Here is a 21,844-nt window from a genome sequence, read left to right as displayed (position 1 = left end):
TCCCTGGTTGACGGTGCTCCGTCTCACAGTGTTCTTGTCCCCTTGCAGCACGATGCTATGTTTGGGATCCTGAACAAAGTGAAGCCATCCTATAAATCCTGTGCTGATTGCATGTACCCTGCAGCCAGCGGAGCTCCCGAGGCCTTCGGGGAGTGGTGTGAGGACCCAGGTGCTCCCGCCATCTGCACCCAGCCAGACTTCCTGCCCCACCTCACATCCTCGCCTGCTGCCCACATGTCCAGCAGGTCCCGAGGTCTGGAGAAGCCGGCCTCTGGCGTGGCTGACGCGTCCTCCTTCCTACCACCAGCAGGTTCCAGAAGACCTGATGCCAGCAGCTCTGGAGCCGCAGCTGCTCCGGAGCTAACAGGTAGCATTTCAGAACCTTCTAGAGAGACCCCCAGAGTCCTGCCAAAGTCCCTCCTGTTGAAGAATTCTCACTGTGATAAGAACCCTCCCAACATGGAAGTGGTGAAGGAAGAACTGTCACCCAAGAAAGATCCCAAGCCTGCGAAGGACCTGAGGCTTCTGTTCAGTAGCGAATCCGAGAAGCCCACGACCAACAGCTACTTGATGCAGCACCAGGAATCCATCATCCAGCTGCAGAAGGCCGGCCTGGTCCGCAAGCACACCAAGGAGCTGGAGAGGCTGAAGAGTCTGCCCGCAGATAGCGCCCCCGGCCGGCTGGAGGCCAGCATACCCGAGGAGAGCCAGGAGCCCGCCGCCCCGCAGGACCCTGGGCCCCCAGCTCTGCCTGGCCACGCGGGGGGTGACGAGAAGCCAGAAGCCGCCCCCCAATCCGTGGAAGGAGCCTCGCTGAAGAGCCCCCCACCCCTCCCCTGCCGCCTGGACCATTCCAGCACCTTCTCCAGAGACTTCCTGAGGACCATCTGCCACACCCCCACCTCCTCGTCCCTCAGCTCCAACATGACCCGCAGCTCCAGCAGTGACAGCATCCACAGTGTCCGCGGGAAGCCAGGGCTGGTGAAGCAGCGGACGCAGGAGATCGAGACGCGGCTGCGGCTGGCCGGCCTCACCGTGTCGTCCCCCCTCAAGCGCTCCCACTCTCTTGCCAAGCTCGGGAGCCTCGACTTCTCCACAGAGGACCTGTCCAGCGAGGCGGACGCCTCCACCCTCGCCGACCCCCAGGCCGTCCCCAGGAACCCGGCCTCCAAGCCATCAGGGAAATGCGCCCCAGGAAACTTGAACAGCCCCTCCTGGGTGAGCAGAAGCTGACCCACGGCAGACTCGTCATGCGATCCCTCCCTTGTCCCCCGTGGGTTTTGACCCGCCTCTTACATCTTGACTTGTAAAGAACCCAAGTCACCTGAGCCTCCCGCTCTTGCCATGGAGAGGAGGAGACACGGCAGCACAGGAAGGAAGGGGAGGTGCCGGGTACGGGGATTTGTCAGAGACGCGGAACTCTGTCCCCAAGGCCCGGCTCTGAGAAGAGTACCGAATCAAGAAGAGCACGTTCAGATATGCACACATCCAAAATGTTTTATGGCAACATGCAAAAGAGGAGTCATGGTGACGCCACCGTCCCTGTGGCCCACGTTCCCAGCTCATCCCACCCTCAAAGACACTTGCGATGGCAGCCTAGTCCTACCTCTGTTCTCGCTGTGCTTTTTGTTTTTTAAATACGATGATTCCCAGGGCTCATCCCAGGGAATGCTGCTGTCAGAAAGGGGTTTCCAGGGAGATTGGCTTCCTTTGGTGGGGACCCCAAGAGCGCCACCCGCCCTGGCTCTGGTGCGGCTGACAGGCATTGGGTCGGCACTGGGGTCAGTTGGGGGAAACGTGTGCAATACCCACAGCGCCCCTGTTTCAGGGACGAGGACCCCAGACCGCTGCTTCTCTGTTCCTGCTGCTGAACTGGGCGTGGTCGGGTTGGGGTAGTGCTGGGGCTGCGGTTCTAGGAGGTGGATCCTCCCAGGAGCCCACCCCTCAGGGTTGTTGGGTCCCATTTTCCAATGTTTGGAAAGGGAAGGGATTTCGGGGGCAGAGACCTCTCCTGGGTCCTGCTCCAGGAGCTACTCGCTGCAGCTTCTCTGAGAGGAATGCGACTGGGGAAGGACAGGGAACAGCGGTGTCTCCAGTCGCCACTTCCTGTGGGGAGAACTGCTTCCTGTCTTTCCAGTTCTCCGGCGGCTTGGCAGAGGCAGTGACAGCCCAGGTCTCCTTGGGCTCCTCTCTGGGCAGCGCCTCGAGGAATCAGGTGAGCTCAGCAGGGCGTGTGACCCGGTCTGGGCTGGGTCCCCGATCGAGGAAGATGCGGGGACATCCTGAAGAGAGAGAAGCAGCTTGGGAGCGAGGCAGGGGCTGGTGTGCAGCCCCCCTCAGCTGAGAAGGGCTTTTACATTCTCTAGGGGTTGTGAGACAATAAACTAATGGTAGCAGGGACCTGTGGCCCCCGAAGCCCTGGGTGGGTACCGCCAGACCCTTCGTAGAAGTCGCCCACCCTGGTTTTATATGATGAAACCAGGCAGCCCATGACCCTGTAGGAAAAAGTAAGACAAATTGGAAGTCCTCCTCTGGCTCTTGGACACCTCAAGCCAAAACCTCCCCCGTCTGTACCCAGGCCTCACAGCCCACCCCCACCAGGGTCTCCCGTGGAGGATGGAGGAGTGTGTGGTGGAGGGATCACGGAAGCTTCCCGCAGTTCCATCTTGCCCTCGGCAGGATCATCTGGATTAGCTCAGTGAGACCCAAAGCCTTCAGGGACAGGCAGCCCCAAAAGCAGATGCGTGAGTCGCCATCTCCTGTTGGTGGGAACTGGGCCCCACAGCGGCTGTGCTGGAGGAGACCTGGTGGGTTCAGGGTCCAGGCGGGTCTTACTCCACCTGGGGCGCAGGGTTCTGCAGACACCCTCTCCAGGGACTCTCTTCCCACTGCATGATTTTTTTTGCAGTCTGCTGTTTTACTTTGTAGGGTTCCCCCCACCCCCGCCCGGCCCACTACTGTCAGTTAAAGTCACTTAAAAAGGTGATTATCCACTTACATTTGAAACCATGTGGGGTTTCCCCTCATCCTCAGCCAACAAAAGCATAAAAAAAAAATACCAAGTTCAATGTTTTGCCACATCCAATTTCACGCAGTAGATCAAGTTTTGTGTCAACATAATTCTTTAGATTTGGTGATGATAGGCTTTTGTTGGTTTTTTTATCACCTCCGTAGAGGATAGTGATATGTTTTTGAAAACTTAAATTTTGAAAGCCATAATTTTTCTTTTGACCAGCTAAAGAGTGGGGGGTGGGGAAGATTACAGATACAAGGGGGTCTTTGGCTTCTGGCAAACTTGCCCATTTGTTGTGGAACCACAGCCAGCATATTAGGTCATCAGGGCAATGGGGGGAAGCATTCTTGATTTCTTGGTTTACATCCATCCTGGAGAGAAGGAGGAAAAGTTTTCTTAGAGGCCAAGACGACTGTTTTTGTTTTTGTTTTTTTTTAATTGTCGTCGTAGTTGGTTTGTTTTGTGGTGCTGGGGATTGAACCCACAGCCTTGTGCATGTGAGGCAAGAATTCTACCAACTGAGCTACACCCCCGTGTTACATTAACAAGACAAAAGCATTCTGCCAGATCAGAGGCACCTTGACAATGACATTTACACTGTCTCAGCAAAGAAAGTGTGCTCCTGCTCCGTGAGCTTGGCCAGAGATTGGCGCTAGGCAAGTGATTTTGGTGATGGTCATTTTCCTTGAATGCCTGTGTGAACTAAGGGAAAAGGGAAATATCCCCATGGGGCCGCATCCCCCGCCACATGGCCTTCATGCGCACCGTGCCACAGTTGGGGTGTGCTTCAGCCCGTCCTGTGCTGGTGCAGGTTTGCCTGGATTATCAGGTTTCACGAGGCACAGAGGTGGTGCTGGTCGAGAAGAATCTCCAGTTCTTCCCTCCTCTGACTGGGATCTGGCCCGGCCCAGGTCCATTTCTGTCTCTTCCAGCCACTGCAGGGTCTTCTACAACAAGCCCTGGCTGCTTGAACTTCCCATGAGAAAGGTTTCACTCTCTGCCTTCCTTGCCTCCTTGTTCTCAGCTGGGGACCTGCCAACCTCTGGACTGTGGACAGCTCACTGCTGCTGGCAGGCCCTTTCCCCTGCCCCCACCTTGCCCCTTCATGCAGGTGACACTCCCCAGAAGCACACAGGTGGCTGCCCTGTGCAAGCCCCTCCCCCCATACCTGCTTTCTCCAGCTCAAGAACATTCCAGTGAGTTCTGAAGTCCTCCCCCACCCTGCAAGCCCAGAGGATGCCTCCGGAGAGAGCTGAGGTTGGACAGACCTGCAGAGCAACCCTGCCCTGCACTCTGTCCCCAGGCCCATCCTGGAAGGTTGGTGAATACCCCGATCCCTGGGGACCCTTCCTCCCTAGTGAGCACAAATGCTACATGACTTAGTTAAGATCATACTAAAAAACTTCCCCAAGATACCCTAAAAGAAAAGCATTGCTTTTGGTGGTGCTGGGGATTGAACCCACGGCCTGGTGCATGGGAGGCGAACACTCTACCAACTGAACCCCAGCCCCAGGCATTGCTTTCTGTTTCCAGGAATTCTCGGTCCCAGAATTCAGTTCACCCAACCCTGCTGGTTGAATGGCCACTTAATGGGGCTCCCCTCAAACACACAAAACTCTCCAAGGGCCACCTCTTCCCCTCTGGCAGAAGTGCTAAGTAGATCAGGAAGGATGCCTGGGCAGCTCAGGGCAGCCTCGCCTGTCTGGTCCTACTCCCTAGTTAGCTGCCGAGGACACAGGCCACGTGTAGGTGGCTGCTTCACTCCACACCTAGCCACTGGCTCTGCTCTTGCCTGCTCTGCCCTGAGTGCCTGGGGAAGGGGTCCCCTCTGCGGTATCTGGACATGCATGGTGTGTGGCGTGTGCGTTCATACATACCTGAGCACATACAGATGAATCCAACCATGTGCGTCATATCTCATCCACACATCTGCCATGTCACCCAAGCTACAGAGGAGTCATCTGGACCATTGTGACGTGATGCTGCCCAGCGCTGCCCTGGGCCCATGCACATGTCCCTGCCCTGTGCTTGTCTTGCAATAGGTGCCACAGCCCCGCCCTCCAACACAGGCGTCTAATAGACTCCCCATGGGCCGCTGTCCTGGCCAGGGTCCTGCTGCATGAGAAGATGGCTGCTCCCTCCCCTCCCTACGCCGTGGTCATTGTTCTACAATCGAGTGCCTTAATCCTAGTTTACAAATACTGTGTATTTATGGAGACTGTTGCGCTCTCATCTTTGGTGACTGGGTATTTGTCTCATCAGTGGTGGTTGGTGTGGGACACGAGCTGTCCTAGGCCATTCTCGTGTTGACTCCGCTGTGCAGTTGGACGTGGTGTGTCCACAGCTACTCCAGGGAGCCTTGCTAGAAACAGCACCTGTGGTTCCGGGGGCCAGGCCAGCCTCGGCCATGGGTGCGTCCCTCAGGAGCCCACGAAAGAACACAGTTTGGTTTGTGGCCAGCTGGGGAGCGGCACAGGCCAAGCTCCAGACCCCAGCCCCTCGGCCATCCCCATCACAGCTGTGCCCTTGTCTCATAGAGGTGTGACTACCGCCTGGCCACCCTGGCTTTCCTCTCTTAGTGTCCTAAACTCTTTTGCAACAAAATGTAGGTACAGGTCCCCCACTGGGACACCACCGGGAGAGTTAGTCTTTGGTATTTCAGAAGCTGCTGGTGGGTTCCTGTGTGTTGTGTTATATCAATGATTTTTTAATTGTTTTTCTTCTTGTTTTTTTATATTATATATTTAAAGGCAGTATCTTTTGTACTGTGAATTTGCAGTAGAATATGCATAATGCACTTTTTTTTACTTCCGTTGGTGTGTATTATATATAGTCTGTGTGCTTCTTGTGATGAAAATAAACTTTTTCTTTATAAATGCCTGATGACTATGCATTTGTTCAACAGGAAACTACCTCGTCAGCCTTTGCCAAGACAGTCTGATTCTTCATCTTCATCTTCATCATCATCCTCATCATGGACAGTCTTTACTGAGCACCTACTGTGTACTATGCTCTATGCCCAAAACCCTGGACAAGTTAGACCAGGGAGAACCAAAGAGAGAAGTGTCAGGTCTTTCCAGGACGCGTCCCGTTCCCTGATTCTGTCAGGAAGGAACAGGCCCTCTGCCGGGTGGCCATTTGTACACCAGAAAAAATGCTCCTCACCAGGATGGGACTTGGATTTGGGGTGGTCTCTCCATTACAGTAGAAATCAGAGAGCCAGAGGTGCGCCCCAGAGGATCACCAGGTGGGAGTAGTCCCCCCACATGGCAGGGACCAGAGGCTGGTGGGGCCGGTGACTGCTCACTGCCATGGCAGGAGACGGTCACTGCGCCCGGCAGAGGCTCCTCGTGCTCACGTCACACCAGACAGTTTTGGTGGCGCTCTCTCTCTCTCCCTGGGTGTGCCACCTTTCTGTCACTGTGACAGAGTACCCGAGATAAACAGAAGGAGGGGAAGGTCGGTTGTCCCCTCACCACCCCGTCCACGCTGCTGAAGATGGAGCCCAGGGCTTGGGGCGTCCTGGGCCAGCGCCCTGCCACCAAGCTGGGTCTCCATCCCCAGCAGGTCGTGTTTTGGCTCAGGGCCTCGGAGGCTTCAGTCCTGGTCCATCCATCTGTTTGCTCAGCCCAAAACGTGGAGGAGAAAGCTGCTCCCCCCGGGGTGACAGGGAGACAGAAGGTTCAGGAAGGGCCCCTGGACCCCCAGGAGGGCAGGCGTCCAGCGGCCTGACTTCCTCCTGCCAGGCCCTAGCTCCTGAAGGCTCCATCAGCTGGGGACTAAGCCCTCAAGGCATGGCCTTCGGGGAACCTTTAAAATCCAAACTGTCGCTAAAGCTGCACAAACAAGCAAATAACCCCCCCCCCCCCCAGAGAGTATCCATGTGAGGCCAAATCATGGCTGGAAACTGCTTATCAAGTATGAAATTCAAAGCAGAGGTTAGTGTTGTCACGCTAGAATGCAGTCCTGTCTATAAGGACTCCAAACGGAGAACATTCCCAGGACTGCAGGTGTAGCTCAGTGGTAGAGCGCCTGCCCAGCCCGCCCAGGCCCTGGTTCAGTCCCCAGCACTACCGAGGGAGGGAGAGGGCCCTGGCTTAGGAGCACCTCCTGGCAACCTGCAGGTACCAACCATTTCTCTTTGGGTCCTAAATGTGAATCCGATTCTGGGGACAGGGCCCAGCAAACTGTATGTCGATTCCCTGGGAATCTCTATGGCCGAGTTTAGAAACTACCAAAACAAGACTGATGCAATTGAGCAGGCTCACACTTCACCAGTTCCAATCACGTTCCACAGGGGCTCTCAGGAGACAGCACCATGTCGCCTAACAGAACATGGGTGTTCCCAGGCCTGCCCAGATCCTTGCTTATTGGGGGCTCTCAGAATGTTCCATAACTGGCTGGTGTCACCCGGCTTTCATCTCAGAGTAGACATCCAGGTTGGGTGTGGTCCCAGATCACGCCTACAGGATGCGGAGCTTGCAGGGGAGAGTCCACGTGCCTGTTTAAGTCTGGGGCAGCCCCTCGGGGCGAGATGCTTGGAAAACCTTCCAGAAGGCAGAGAGGGCTCCCGGAAGGAGCCCTGAAGTTGTCAGGAAGCCCCTTTCCAAAGAGATGTCCACCCAGGGCGCGCAGAGTGATCCCTGCCCAGAAACGCCACTCGTCCTTGCACCCTAAAGCCAAAAGAACCAAAAGGACACGGTCCCGAACCTTCTCCCCATGGAGAGCACAATTCACAGATGTCAATTCCCTAAGTAAGACGGGCTAGTATTAGCAAATAGTCTTTGTACACCCCCCCACACTTTAAATCATCTCCAAATTGCTTATGACATTGAATACAATGTAAATGCCATGTATATAATTGTTTATTGCTTAGGGAATGGTGACAAGAAGTCTCTGTATAGTCATGCAGATTTAGGTGTTTTCTTGGGGGGGGGGGCGTTACCAGGGATTAAACTGAGGGGCACTGAGCCCCACCCCCAGCCCTGTTCCCTGTTTTGTATTTTATTTAAACACAGGGTCTCAGTTGCTTACTGCCTCACTAAGTTGCTGAGGCTGGCTTTGAACTTGCGACCCTCCTGCCTCAGCCTCCCGAGCCGCTGGGATGACGGGCGTGGGCGGCTTCACAGAGGACTTCTGCTTACAGTGATGCAGGGTGTTTTTTTCCCCCTGATATTTTCTAATGGCTTTTGAATCCCCAAATGCAGAATCAGCTGCACTTATGCATCTTCCATGTGCCTGACAGTGAGGAATCCCTCTGAATCCTCCACACAGCCTCTTCCTCAGTTTATGGAAACTGGCCTGCAGAGAACAACGAATTAGCCTTTGGTTACATCCAGAGAGTGATAAACCAGATAGATACTACTGACTCCCATCTGGAACCTTCTCTAGAGCGGAGTCTCCCGGCCCAGGAGTAGAAATAAGCAAACAAAAGATGCATCCTGTCCCCGCTTTAGGTCCCAGCAACAGAGCAGAGGGGTTAAAGCTGAAGCCTCGAGCCCCGAAAAAATCAGACCCACTGCATGCTCCAGAGGCTGTTGGGGCCACACACAGCGGGTCTCCTGCTCCCAAATCCTATTCACCATGCTTTGCCTTTAAAGGGAAACTGCTCGTGCATGCTGAAGTGTACTTGTCAAGGGTCCAGTTCCAACTTCAAATTCCTTTTTTTTTTTTTTTGTAAACTGTTCCAGCAAATAAAAGATCAACACACACATTAGCAGCCTCTCAATCTGGGAAAGGATGTGCTGGCATCTGACACTAAGAGTCCAGTTCTCCGAGCTGGGGATGTAGCTCAGTGGTAGAGTGGGTATGTAGCATGTGCAAGGCGCGGTGTCCATCCCCAGCACCACCCAAAAAAAAAACAAAAAGATTCTCCCTAAAGTGTTGCATTGGAGTGAGCAGCTCCCTCTGGTTCTTGACATGGGATATCAAAATGTGGTGAGAGCCGGGCACGGTGGAACACTCCTGTCATCCCAGCGGCTCAGGAGGCTGAGGCAGGAGGATCAAGAGTTCAAAGCCAGCCTCAGCAAAAGCGAGGCCCTAAGCCACTCAGGGAGACTCTGTCTCTAAATAAAATACAAAATAGGGCTGGGGATGTGGCTCAGGGGTCGAGTGCCCCTGAGTTCAATCCCCAGTACCTCCCCCGCAAAATGGTGCGAGAACAATGCTACTTGCCTCCTGGGACCAGTAATTTGAGAATTAACTAATAATTGGGAGATGCAAGGCCCACTCTGTATGGCACCCTGTCCATGCTGAATGATCGCTATTGTGGGTCCTGGTAAAAGAGGAAGGAACGGAGGATAGTGAGAAGAACTATATCTCCACTAGTGGCAATAGTTTTGCAAACAGCTGTCACTGAGGGATTCCCAAGGTCCTTGTGTGAAGTGGTGTTGTATTTGCAGAGAACCTACCTGCATCCTCCCCTGGAGTTGAAATCATGTCTGGGTTTCTCCCCACACCTAATGCACTATCCATGCTGTGTGAATTGTTAAACTGTCATGTTTAGGGGATAATGGCAAAAAGGTCTGCACATTTTCACTACAGATGAAATTTTTTCCCAAAAAATATTTCCAATCCGAGAGGTAGGTCACGTCCTTGGTTGGGGACCCCTCAGACGTGGAGGGCCAACCGTGTATGAATGACTGAGTTCATCTTTATAGCCGACGTTGGGCCTGTTTTATAAACGAAGAGCTGGATGCTCAGACCAGGTAACATGGGTCAGGGGCATGCCTCCAGGAGGGGGCAGAGAACCAGAGGCCCCCAATTCCAAGTTCATGCCCTCTCTACCCCAACATCTTCTTTCCAAAGAAAATGGCTCCTCATCCGCTGGGCACGATGCTGACTGTGCTCCGTTTCAATGGGTACTTGCTGATAGTGAGTGAATGGGATGTTCCGCCAAAGGAAGCCTCAGCTTCCTTCTCCAAGGCTTTGGAAGCTTGGGGACTCCCAGGATTGCCAAACCAAGTTCTTCTGCGACAGGGGCTGCATCTCAGTCTCCTCCAGTTCTGGGATGTTGGGACTGTGAATCAAAGAATCCTGAGTTTTCCAGAAGAGTCCAGAAGAATCAAGAAAACGTGCTGCTAGCCGAGCCCCTGTATTTCACGGTTCTGGAATTCTGTCTCTGTGTCTGGAGCCCCTGCCTGTGCCAGGCACTTGAGAGAAAAGGGGAAGCGATTTCATGGCTGGGGGTCCTCTCGGGCCTGCAGTAAGAAAGGAATCTTACACCTGCTGACAGCGATGGGCGTGGATGGGAAAGGTTTGAGAACTTTTACATGCTAAGCACAACTTTGAGCCCAACCTTGAACCCTGAGTTTCATTGCTTGATTGTGTGTGTGTGTGTGTGTGTGTGTGTGTGTGTGTGGTGCTGGGGATTGAACCCAGGGCCTTGTGTGTGCCAGGCAAATACTCTACCAACTGAGCTATGTCCCCAGCTCTCATTGTTTTATACTTATAAGTGTTTCCCAAAACCTCCACAACAGGATCATGTTACTTTAATAAAAAACTAAAATATATCATTCACTATATTGTAAAAATATTCATTACCTGTGTATAGTGATGCACCTCTATTAATCCCAGCTTCCTGGGAGGCTGAGGCAGGATCACTTCAGCCCAGTATTTGAGACCAGCCTGGGTAACACAGTGAGATCCTAACGCTTAAAGAAACAAATCGAGCACGGTGGCCCACGCCTGTCATCTCAGCGTCTCCGGGAGGCTGAGGCAGGAGGATCGCGAGTTCAAAACCAGCTTCCGCAAAATCGAGGGGATAAGCAACTCAGAGAGACCCTGTGTCAAAATAAATTAAAAGGACTAAGGATGTAGTTCCATGGTAAAGTGCCCCTGGGTTCCATCCCCAGTTCCAAAATAAATAAATAAAAATGTAAAAAATAATAAAATTTTAAATATTCGTTTCCGAATTAGGGAGATGTTATTTTAAAAAAAAGATGGTTTCATATTGAGCTCAAAAGTACTCTCTGAGCTCCAAGAAGCATGGTTCTGGGGCGCTGAGCATAACGCTTTGGGAGAAGGGTCACTTGTCCCCCTTAATGAGATAGCAAGGGTCCCCAAGCAGACAGAGTGCTCTCAGATTGCTGCAACTCAGGGTGCCAGACAGGGCTTCCTGTCCTCCCACCAGCCCCTCCAGGCTATAGTGCCCAGCCCTCTCCCGAGTGACCGCAGCTGTCACTGAACTGCAAAGCACGGCCAGCTTCGGGCCAGCTACACAGGACTCTGGCTCAGCAAAGCCCCGCGCTTGTTTCAATGCTCTCCCATCGCGGTCTTGAAATCCCCAGTGATTCCTTCCCAGGGGCGCAGGCTTCTCATTTTGCACTGAGCCAGACAAGTTGCAGAGTTGGTCCTAGCGGTTTGACGGGTCCATCGAGGGTTTTGCAGCGACAGCCCTGGGCTCTGATCCCAGCCCTGTAATTTATACACTCAGGACGAGTGATTGAATCTCTCTGTGCCTCAGTTTCCTCATCTGAAGAACACGAATAACCTCACAGTGGTGATATAAAGATTAGAACCATGTTATGAGTACAAAAGTAAACACCCTGAATTTCTTTTCTTTTTCTTTTTTTTTTTTTTTTTGGCACTGGGGGTTGAACTCAGGGGCACTGGACCACTGAGCCCCATCCCCAGCCCTATTTGGTATTTTATTTAGAGACAGGGTCTCACTGAGTTGCTTATGGCCTCACTTTTGCTGAGGCTGGCTTTGAACTCGTGATCCTCCTGCCTCAGCCTCAGGAGCTACAGGGATGACAGGCATGTGCCACCACACCTGGCCATCCTGGACTTTTTTTTTTTTTAATATTTTTTAAAATATTTTATTCATTTATTTATATGTGGTGCTGAGAATTGAACCCAGTGCTTCACCATGTGAGGCAAGCACTGTACCACTGAGCCACCACCCCAGCCCCTGACTTTTGATATCATGCGTTATATAGGGAACTTAGCCAAGGTCATGGCACAAAGCGATCCCTAGAGAAGTGCCTGTAATAGCGGGAAGGACATTGGGCAGCCGTCCCTTCGCCAGACCCTCTTTCCTCTTGCCTTCTTAGCACCTGTGTGAAAGGCAGAGGGAGGTGATCGCGAGCTCCCTGGACAAGGAGGCCCTCAGCTGGGGTGTGTCCTCAGCCCCTGACCCCTCAGAGCATCCAGATTTGCCTCTCTCCATTTGTCCTCGTCCTGAGTCTGGGAAGTTCTTCCCTGCGAGCCTTTGAGGAGGGAAACACATGGGCGGCCTGTGAGCGTGGGCTTGTCCCTGCTGTGATCCAGAGGTACATCCTGTTCTGCCGTTGCCATGGTAGATCCAGAAACATCTACCACCACAGAGGCTGCGGCTGGCGGCTGGCAGCGGGGCCAGGGCCGGGCAAGGGCCTGGGCAGGCTGAGCACCAGAGGCCAGGCCGGAGAGAGGGCCAGGCTTGCCGCTGGACAGGGACCTGGGAGACCTCCCCCTGCACCCCCACCTGTCCTCAGGCAGGCACACGTTTGCGCACACACGGGCACAGAAGCCGGCACATAGGCAAGATTTCCCACGGGGAAGAGTCCCTAACTCGGTTTTCTTCCTGGAGATGCTGAGAAAAGAACTGGGCCCTCCCAACTTCTTACCCCTGTGCAGTCCACAGCCAGGACACGGAATCACCCAGTCCCATCTTGCTCCCCAGATGGAATTCACTTTTCTGGTTGTCGTCCCCCCCAACCCCCATCAGTGGGTAAACACAGTCATGGTAACAAACTCACAGGATGCGGAGGAGTAAGGGCCACTGAAAGTTTGCCTACTGCTGTGGTCTGAGCCAGCTGCAGGTCACATGTCTCGAGCAACATACATGTATAGAGCGCTCAGAACGGTCCCTGGCCCCCAGAGCGTGCCCAGCATGCATGCATCTGTCCAACGAAACAACTGGCGAAGTGATCTGATTTTGTGGGACACCCGGGCCATGATTAGTAACACCTTTTCTCAAAAGAGACACTAGAGCTCTGAGCTCAGACCCCCGCCCTTCGCTGCTTTTCTTCATTCTTCATTCTGCCAAGCACTTCGGGGTTGCCCTGGGACTGCGCTCCAGCCCTGACCTCATGCCTGCTGAGGGCTGCAGGTGCGCCTGAGCTCACAGACTGGCCCCACACTCACTGACGTCACATCCTGTCTGAGCCTTCAGGGTTTCTGGTCAGTGGTAGACTCCATGATCCTGGGCTCCGAGGGTCTGTCTTCTCCAAAAGCCTGGACTTGAATGGTGACCGCCCCTCCCCACTAACTTCTTTGTGCTCTGCAGTGGTGGGGGGGGCACTCAGCTGGGATCATAACTGTCATTATGGATGACATCCCTTGAGTCACACTGGACAAAGCGGCCTTTCTCAGATGAAGGGACTCATAAGGGAAATGACTCACCCATGGGGCCCAGCCAAAAGGCAGAGAGAATTGCAGGGCCTTCTCTTCCAGGAAGCCACCCCTGATAGTGCCTGTCTAAACTCTGAAGAGATGGCTGTTCAGTCTGAACACCCCATGGGCATACCTAGGACTGTGAGCTCCCTGAGGGCAGGGGCTAGGGCAGGTTTATTGGAGTCATTCCTGTGCCTGACATAGGAGGTGCTTGATAATATTTGTTGAATGACTTAACAAAGAAGACACCAATAGATCAACGATGGGGCTTACTTTTTTTTTTTTTTTGGTACTGGAGATTGAACTGGTACTCTCTGCTACTGAACTATATCCCCAGCCCTTTTTATTTTGAGACAAGGACTCCCTAAATTGCCGAAACTGGCCTAGAATTTGCAATGCTTCCTGTCTCAGCTTCCTGAGTTGCTGGGATGATATGTGTGCACCAGGTTCTTTTCCTTTCTTGAGACATGAGGGTTTTGAGGCAGTTTGGTAGCCGGAGTTAGGCTCTTGCTCTGACACTTCCTGGCTGTGTAGTCCTGGGCACTTTATTTAACCTCTCTGAAGCTCTGTTTCCTTCTCTTTAAAATAGGGTTATAGACTATGGGAGGGTCAGAGAGGACCCACATTGGCTGACACATAGTAGGTGGTCAATAAACAGCTCTACATGAAGTCAGTCTTCTGGGGTTCAAACCTCTACTCCAACACTGTCACTGAGTAACCTTGATAAATCTCGTCCTCTCTGTGGATCTCATTTTCCAGACACCTCACTTGGGGATAATAGAGCACTGTTCCCTGAGTGGGGGTGGGGATTAATGGAGACCCTCTGCATAGTTAGGTCGCCTATGAACAGGGCTTCTGTGATTTAGGGCGAGCGCTCGGATGGCACGGACGTGTGTCCCTTCTCCCACCCCTTCCCTAGGGCCTCACTCAGTGCCAGACACATAGTAGGGCCACAGACAGCTGAAGGAATGGAATCCCCGTTTGGGCTGCAGGCGCAGAGCCAGCGCAGGCGCCCGGAACGCCCCCCAGGCTGGCCACCCTCACGTGTTTTCCCGTCTCATTTCCTGGCTAGGTGGGGACAGAGCCGCAGCCGCTGTGGCCTTTTGTGCTGAGTTTGGTGGAGGCTGGTGGCAGCTGCTGCCCCAGGAGAGCCCAGGAGGCTGGGGAGGAAGGAAGGAGGAGAGGAGGGCTGAAGGGAGACCCCGGAAGCTTCTCCAAACTGAGCCCAGCGCCCAAGGGGACCAGCCACTCGGGAGAGCAGGACTGGGGCCTCCCAGCTCTGCCTCCAGCTGCCCCTTGTGGATGGGCCCATCAGCTCTGAGCCCTGCTTCCTGTACAAGGGGCTGTTGATGACACTGCGACCAGGGGGGTGGGGCTGCGAGGGAAGCCTGAGGCATACAGTAAGTGCTCCATAAATGTACTCGTCACTTCTGCCCCTCAGAGAGGTTGTAGGGTAGCATCTGCCTCTACACATGGGGACACTGAGGCCCAGAGAGAGGCAGGGACTGGTCCAGGGTCGCAGGGCCGGTATCTTGCTGGTTCCAGCTGGGCTTTAGCCACCCCCTGCCTGAGCCCCGCAGAGGAGGCCGGAGAGTGGGGGCTGGGGGGAGGGGGAGGGGAGGAGGCTTCACCCCGNGGCGCCCCACCTCTGCCCCAGGCACACGCCCACCGGGAGGAGTCCGGGTGCATGGGTCCTGCTCACCTGCCGGTGGCGCGTCGAGCACGCCTGGGGAGGAGTCGCAGCCTGCGCCTCCCGGCCCCTGCGCCTCCAGTCCCAGGTCCCGCTTGCCTGCGGCACTTGGTGCCCGACACCTGAGCGCCCCCAAGGGACACTGGGGCATTTCAGCCTCGGATTCCCCAGGGGAGGATGCTGGCGGGGGGGGGGGGGGGCAGGATTGACCAGAGAGACACAGCGGGCTCTGCCCGGGAAGGCCAGCCCCTTTGGGAGCTCCCTCCCGCTGTTGGGGCCACAGATTTTGGACACATTGAATCCAGGGAGCGTCCCCAGACCTGAGACCTCGGGACCTCGTCCCACGTGCACAGTGACTTGGCCAATTCCTAGCCCTCTCTGACCCTCAGTTTCCTTATCGGTCACCAGGGACTGGATTTAGATTTTCCACTCTTTAAAAAAAGACCAGACTTCGTTTCTGTGGGAGAAGGGTTGCTGTGGGGCTCTAAGGACTGTGCCCATTTGCTCCACTAAACCCTCCCCAGCAGATGACACCTCCTTCTGGGACCAGCCCTCCAGGGCAGGTGTGGTACCCGGTCCCATTGCTATGAAAACGAAGATAATGAGTGGGTGAGAGCAACAGAAATGGGCCCCCCTCCTGGCCAGGCCTGCCTGCTTGACCTCAAAGCCCCCGCCCTCTCCACTACCGTGCAGGTCTTGTCCAGCCCCCCTGGGGCTGATTCTCTGAAGGGATGCCTAGGGCTCCTTGCCCTTCTTGCTGGTTGGCACCCTGAGGTGCTGGTCAGCACCCTGAGGCCCCTTCCTGCACTACCTTTGGGAATCTCTGGGGAACATTCCTCATGGGCAACTTAAGGCCATGACCCAAAGCTTTCAAACCCAAGGGAGAAAGGCCCCCTCACAGAAAATTCATCAGGGACCCAAATTTGGGAGTCAAAGAGTGAAGTGAAGAAGTGGGGGTTTCATGAGAGTCAGAGAAGGAATGTTCCAGGTGGAGGGAGGAGCTGGTGCAAAGTTCCTGAGGTGTGGCAAGCGCTCTGCTTCCACGGACTTAAGCGTGCAGGGCACAAGTGGAGAGCCTGGCCTGGCAGAAAGCGTGGCATAAACCATGTAGAGCCCTGTAGGCCATTGTCAGGAGGCTGGACTTGATTGACCCTGAGGGCGCTGGGGTGTCATGGAGAGACTGCAGACTCCCCTGGGAGTGGTCAGCATTTCCCTCTAGAGCTGTGCTATCAAAAATCAACCAAAATTAGCCGGGTGGATGGTGCACACCTGTCATCCCAGCAGCTCCAGGAGGCTGAGGCAGGAGGATCATGAGTTCAAGGCCAGCCTCAGCAATAGCAAGGCCCTAAGCAACTCAGTGAGGCCCTGTTTCTAAATAAAATACAAACTAGGGCTGGGGATGGGGCTCAGTGGTCGAGTGCCCCTGAGTTCAAACCTCAGAACCACCCCGCCAAAAAAATATTACTGACCAAAATTAATGGTTAATTTGGTTAATTTTTAATTTAAAAATTTAACCAAAATGTTGGCACACCTGTACACCCAGAAGCTTGGGAGGCAGGGGGATCTCAAGTTCAAGGCCAGCCTCAGCAACTCAGCAAGGCCCTGAGCAACTCAGCAAGACCCTGTCTCTAAATAAAGTATAAAGGGGAGGGGGAACTGGGGATGGGGCTCAGTGGATAAGCCCCCCTGGATTCAATCCCTGGTACCATAAATAAATAAGATTACAGTTCAGTCCCTTGGTCACTCCTGCCGCATTTCAAGGTCTCAGGAATTTCCGTCATCACAGAAGTTTCTATAGACAGTGCTGAGCTGGAGAGCGCCCTCAAGGTTCAGGGTGGAAAGCATTCTGCAGAGAAGGGAACCCGGGGGGATAGGTTGCAGGGATTCAGTGAGAGATGCCAGTGGCCAGTGCCTAGCATGGTGCCTGGAATACAGCAGGTGCTCAATGAAACACCACAGCATGGCTGAACTGGCCTGGATCTGAGCAAGGATATGGTGACTGATAGAAGAGGCAGGGTGGGCGTGGCAGCTGGGTGGATGCTGGGATTGCTTCCTGAAATGGGCTGTTAGTGCGTTTTCTGTTACTATAACAGAAAACCTGAGGTTGGGTAATTTATAAAGAAAAGTTTGTTCAACTCGTTGTTCTAAGAAGCTGGAAGTTCAAGGCCATCGGGCAAGGGCCTCATGCTGCATCACACATGGTGGAAAAGCGGAAGGGAAGCTGGTGGAGGTGGAAGAGACAGAACAGGGCAGCTTCACTTCCTGACAGCCCACCCCTGGGGTCCCTAGTGACTGAATTTCCACATGCATTGCAGGGTGGGGAGACACCATGTTGGAATCATAGCAGATCAGAACCCGGGAGGAGGGGGCACCAGGCTGAGTTCACAAGTCAGGTGCCTGTGGAATGGCCACGGGGACGTGTCCAGGAGGCTTTTAGATGTTTGGGCCTAGACGTGTGGGCCAGGCTAAGACTGGGGACACTGACATTTGAGAAGTGGCCAGAGGAGATGGAGAGAGCCAGGCCAGAAGCTGGAAAGAGGCCTGGAGTGGCTACAGCTCTCAGAGGATGGCTGAAGGGGTCAAGGCTGTCACTGAAAGGAGACCCCGGAGTCAGGGAAGGGATTTCTGGCTTTCAGATGGGAAGGACCTGAGTCTGTTCACAGGTCAACAGGAAAGGGGGCGGGGGTTGTGCTTGTTGACTGAGCCAACACACCGTGTGTGCGGCACGCCCCAGGAGTGCGCACCAGTTCCTACGGCCGAGCTTCTGAACACCAGTGGTCACAGGCATCCTGGCTGGTCACGGTGGCCCACGCCTGTCATCTCAGCAGCTCAGGAGGCTGAGACAGGAGGATGGAGGGTTCAAAGCCAGCCTCAGCAAAAGCGAGGCCCTAAGCACTCAGTGAGGCCCTGTCTCTAAATAAAATACAAACTAGGGCTGGGGATGGGGCTCAGTGGTGGAGTGTCCCTGAGTTCAATCCCCAGTACCCACCCTCTCAACAAAAACAGGCATCTTATTGATGTCTATTTTAGAGATGAAGAGGCTGAGGCTCCGTGTGGTTTAGCAGTTTCCCCAGCCACACACAAGGTTGGGGGACCTTTCCCTAACATGCAGGGCCCAGCAGCGAATCCGCCTCTCAGACTCTGCTCCAGGATGTGTCTCCCCTATTTTTTTGCTACTTTCTGGATCAACAAGCCACAACGTAATTTTTAGAAGGCACCAAAATTCTGCCAAATGTGGTGGCCCACGCCTGTCATCCCAGCCACTCATCTGGCTGAGGCAGGAGGATTGCTCGTTCCAGGCCAGCCTCAGCAACTCAGCAAGATCGATCCTGTCTCAAAAATTGTAATGCAAAAAAACAAAAAAAACAAAAACCCAACAACCAAGTACATGAATAAAGGCATAAATTGGCGTGAGCATACTTTATATATGCAGAGATATGAAAAATCGTGCCCTATCTGTGTAGTAAGAATTACAATGCTTTCCACTGCTGTTGTGTATTTAAAAAAATAAAAAAAGAAAGACTTGAGAATGTAGCTCAGGGGTAAAACGCTCCTGGGTTCAATTCTCAGAACTCAAAAACAAACAAGCAAACTAACAGAAAACCCCAAAATTCCCAAATGGGAATCATTTAGCCAGAGACAATGAGTGAACTTGGGATGCTGCTCATGGTACTGTGGGTATTTTCACATTTACTTCCTGCTATTGTCCTCTCCCCAGATATGGTGTCTTGTGAATCTGCAACCCTGTAATCATATAATTGTGGCAACCATTTATTATGCTCTTAGTATATCCTTTGCTTATCATTTAAATGTTATCGCATTAACTCTCACAGCAACAATGAGAGGTAAGCCCTATTATTCTCCTCTTTTTGAGGTTAGGAAACCGGTGGGGGGCGGGGCACAGAGAGGTAAAGGGACTTGTCCAGGGCCACACAGCATACCTTGGCCAGAGATGAAAGGTTTTTAAAAAAGGGTCTTTTTGTGGTCAAAGTGGTGCTCACTTGTCAAACTGGTTCGTGAGTATAAAAGTCATAGCAGAAAACTGATTCTTTTTCTCTATCACATCTAGCTTGAGGTTGGGGGAAAGTTAGCACCCACTTATCTCCTTTGACAGGCCTCTTCTGCCTTTGGCTGTAACTGCGCAGGCCCCAGGGCAGGACGCTGTTTGGTCTGCAGGGAGATGGCAGCAGCCCTGGGTCTGGAAGGAGCCTGCACTTGCATTCACAAAAGGCTTTTTGAGACCTGAGATCCTGAGGGAAATAGGAACAGATGGGACCACAGATTTCTTCCAGAAATGGTCTCATTTCTTTGCAACCCTGCATAATGAACACATCGGGGTCAAGAACACGGCTGATCATTTCCCACTGAACTCGGGGAGGGAAGGAGGCGGGAGGGGGGGTGATGATCTGTTAATAATCAGCTGCAGAAGGAGGAGCCCCGGGCCCTTCCTTGCTGGGGCGCACAGGGTTGATCAGCGCAGGTTCCAGAGAGGATTGGTGGGGGGCTGGGCGCTGACCTGGACATCTAGGTGGGCAGTGGGTAGTGGACCCCGGGTGTCAGACCCAGCCGGTGGCTGCCAAGTCACAGCCAGGGTAAGGGGCTTTTTGCCACATGGACATTCAAAAGCTCAGCCCCAGTTTTCTGGGGGTGGAGGAGAAAGCAGCTGTGGCAGGACAGATCTTTCTTTCTTTCCTTCATCTATTCTGCCCCAGGACTCCTGAGACTCAGTTTTCTTCTGATGGTATAATCACATGCCCATCCCTGGAAGTAGCCATTGCTGGGAGTGTGGGGGTGTCAACCCTATTCTTCCTGGCCTCAAGTCCACATGGAAAACCGTTCATCTACTGGGGACCTGTGCTAAGTTAACTCTACCAAGCTCCTGTAGATGGAGGAGTAAGTTGTTTTCAACTTTTTACTCATAAAGAACAGTGTGTGCAGGGCGCCGTGACACATGCCTGTCATCCCAGCGGCTCGGGAGGCTGAGGCAGGAGGATCGCGAGTTCAAAGCCAGCCTCAGCAACTTAGTGAGGCCCAAGTAACTCAGTGAGACCCTGTCTCTAAAGAAAATACAAAATAGGGCTGGGGATGAGTCTCAGTGGTCGAGTGCCCCTGAGTTCAATCCCTGGTACCTAAATAAATAAATAAATGACACTGTGCTGAACATCTTTGTGCCTGAGGCATTTGTAGCACCGGCTATCTTCTCTTAGGTCAGGTTCTCAGAAAGGATGACCTCCTTGCAAGATGGCCCCCTACAAGCCATGATTTCTAATTCCCATGCCCACTACAGACTGAATATTATATCTCCCCAAAGTCCATATATGGAGCCTTTAATCCCCAGCATGATGGATCTGGAGGGGGACCTGTGGGAGGTAATCAAATTTAGGTCAGATCATGAGGGGTAAGCCCCCAGGAGGGGATTAGTGTCTTTATAAGAAAATAAAGAGACCAGAGCTCTCTATGTCCTCCAACTGTGAGTGCAGTGAGAAGGTGTCCATAAACCAGGAAGAAGGCCCTCACCAGAGCCCAGCCACTCTGGCACCTGGCTGTCAGACTTCCAGCCTCCAGAACTGTGAGTAAACAGTTTTTGGTGCTTAAGCTACCTGGTCTCTGATAGTCTCTTATAGCAGCTCGGAGAGACTAAGGCCACACCCTCATGTGACCTTCCATACTGAATCAGGGGTGGCCTCAGTGGACAACAGAATTTGGGGTGAAAGCAATAATATGTGACCATCAAGGCTAGGTCATTGCAGCTTCTGCCTTGGTCTCTTGAATCTCTCAATCAGGGGAAGACAGCCACCACGTCATGGGGACACTCGGCCTGTAGAGATGCCCCCTGGACAGGGAGCTGAGCCCTCCCACCAACAGCCAGCACTGGCTTATCAGTCATGTGGGGGGACCTTATCAGTCATGTGGGGGGACCTTATCAGTCGTGTGGGGGGACCTTATCAGTCGTGTGGGGGGGCCTTATCAGTCGTGTGGGGGGGACCACCGCGGGAGTGGAACTGGGGTCTCAGTCAAGTCCAGCCCCAGATGGGACCTGGCTGTGACCCCATGAGAGGCCATGAACCACACCAGCAGGTCCAGCTCCCGGATTCCTGACCAAAGACATGACCCATGGTCTTGCTGCTTTACGCTAATGTGTTCTGGGTGATCTGCTTCCCCCACGTGTGGCCTACATCAGAGACCAGAGCCCTTTTAGGACTTAAAATGCCATTTTTTTCCTTCCCTTTTCATATCAGCAGATGGTCAGTTCTTTCATTTGACATGAAACTGACCCCTCCGTGTGCTCGGAGATGACTTTCCGGAAGGAGTTCCTATCAGCTCTGAGGATGTGGGGCTATTGGGAAAGATCGGTCTTTGATTGGCGGCCCTGAGCACTTCCGGAGAAGGATGTTCACAGCGTGCTGTGATGTCCAACTAACCCACCTAGGCCAAAGAGGGGCCCTCGAGAAAGCCCGGCCTGTTAATTGCTCCTTTCTTCTTCTGGATTCTCCAAGTGAAGTGTAAACACATCTGGCTCCTGGGAGAGTGCTTTCTCTGCTGGGCACGGTGGCACACACCTGTCATCCCAGCGACTGGGGAGGCTGAGGCAGGAGGATCGCAAGTTCGAGGCCAGCTTGGGCAATTTGGCAGGACCCTGTCTCAAAATAAAAAAATAAGAAGACCTGGAGACGTGGTTCAGTGGTAAGAGTGTCTCTAAATTCGACCCGCAGTCCAAAAACAAAACAAAAAGCGGAAGCCACGTGACCGGAATAAAGGTCTTGTTG

At 53.4% G+C, this 21,844-nt stretch overlaps 1 protein-coding gene across 13 annotated transcripts in view; it reads left to right on the top strand.

The window, feature by feature from the left end:
- Ssh1 (slingshot protein phosphatase 1) overlaps positions 1-10,531 on the top strand; it is a 61,945-nt gene extending 51,414 nt beyond the window's left edge. For 6 of the 13 annotated variants that reach the window (XM_048784992.1, XM_048784993.1, XM_048784994.1 and 3 more), the window contains one exon: positions 49-5,891. In XM_048784992.1, coding sequence (XP_048640949.1) covers positions 49-1,233 — 1,185 coding nt within the window. In that variant the 3' untranslated portion in view covers positions 1,234-5,891. Of the gene's footprint in view, positions 1-48; positions 5,892-5,918 lie in introns of those variants that run through there. The other 7 variants (XR_007341250.1, XR_007341248.1, XR_007341249.1 and 4 more) reach the window with 7 other exon arrangements.
- The last annotated feature ends 11,313 nt before the right edge of the window (positions 10,532-21,844 follow it).

The sequence above is a fragment of the Marmota marmota genome, unplaced genomic scaffold, assembly GCF_001458135.2.
Source record: "Marmota marmota marmota unplaced genomic scaffold, marMar, whole genome shotgun sequence".
NCBI classification, from domain to species: domain Eukaryota; kingdom Metazoa; phylum Chordata; class Mammalia; order Rodentia; family Sciuridae; genus Marmota; species Marmota marmota.
Note: the sequence above shows the minus strand (reverse complement) of the source record. Positions and strands in the feature narration are given on the sequence as shown.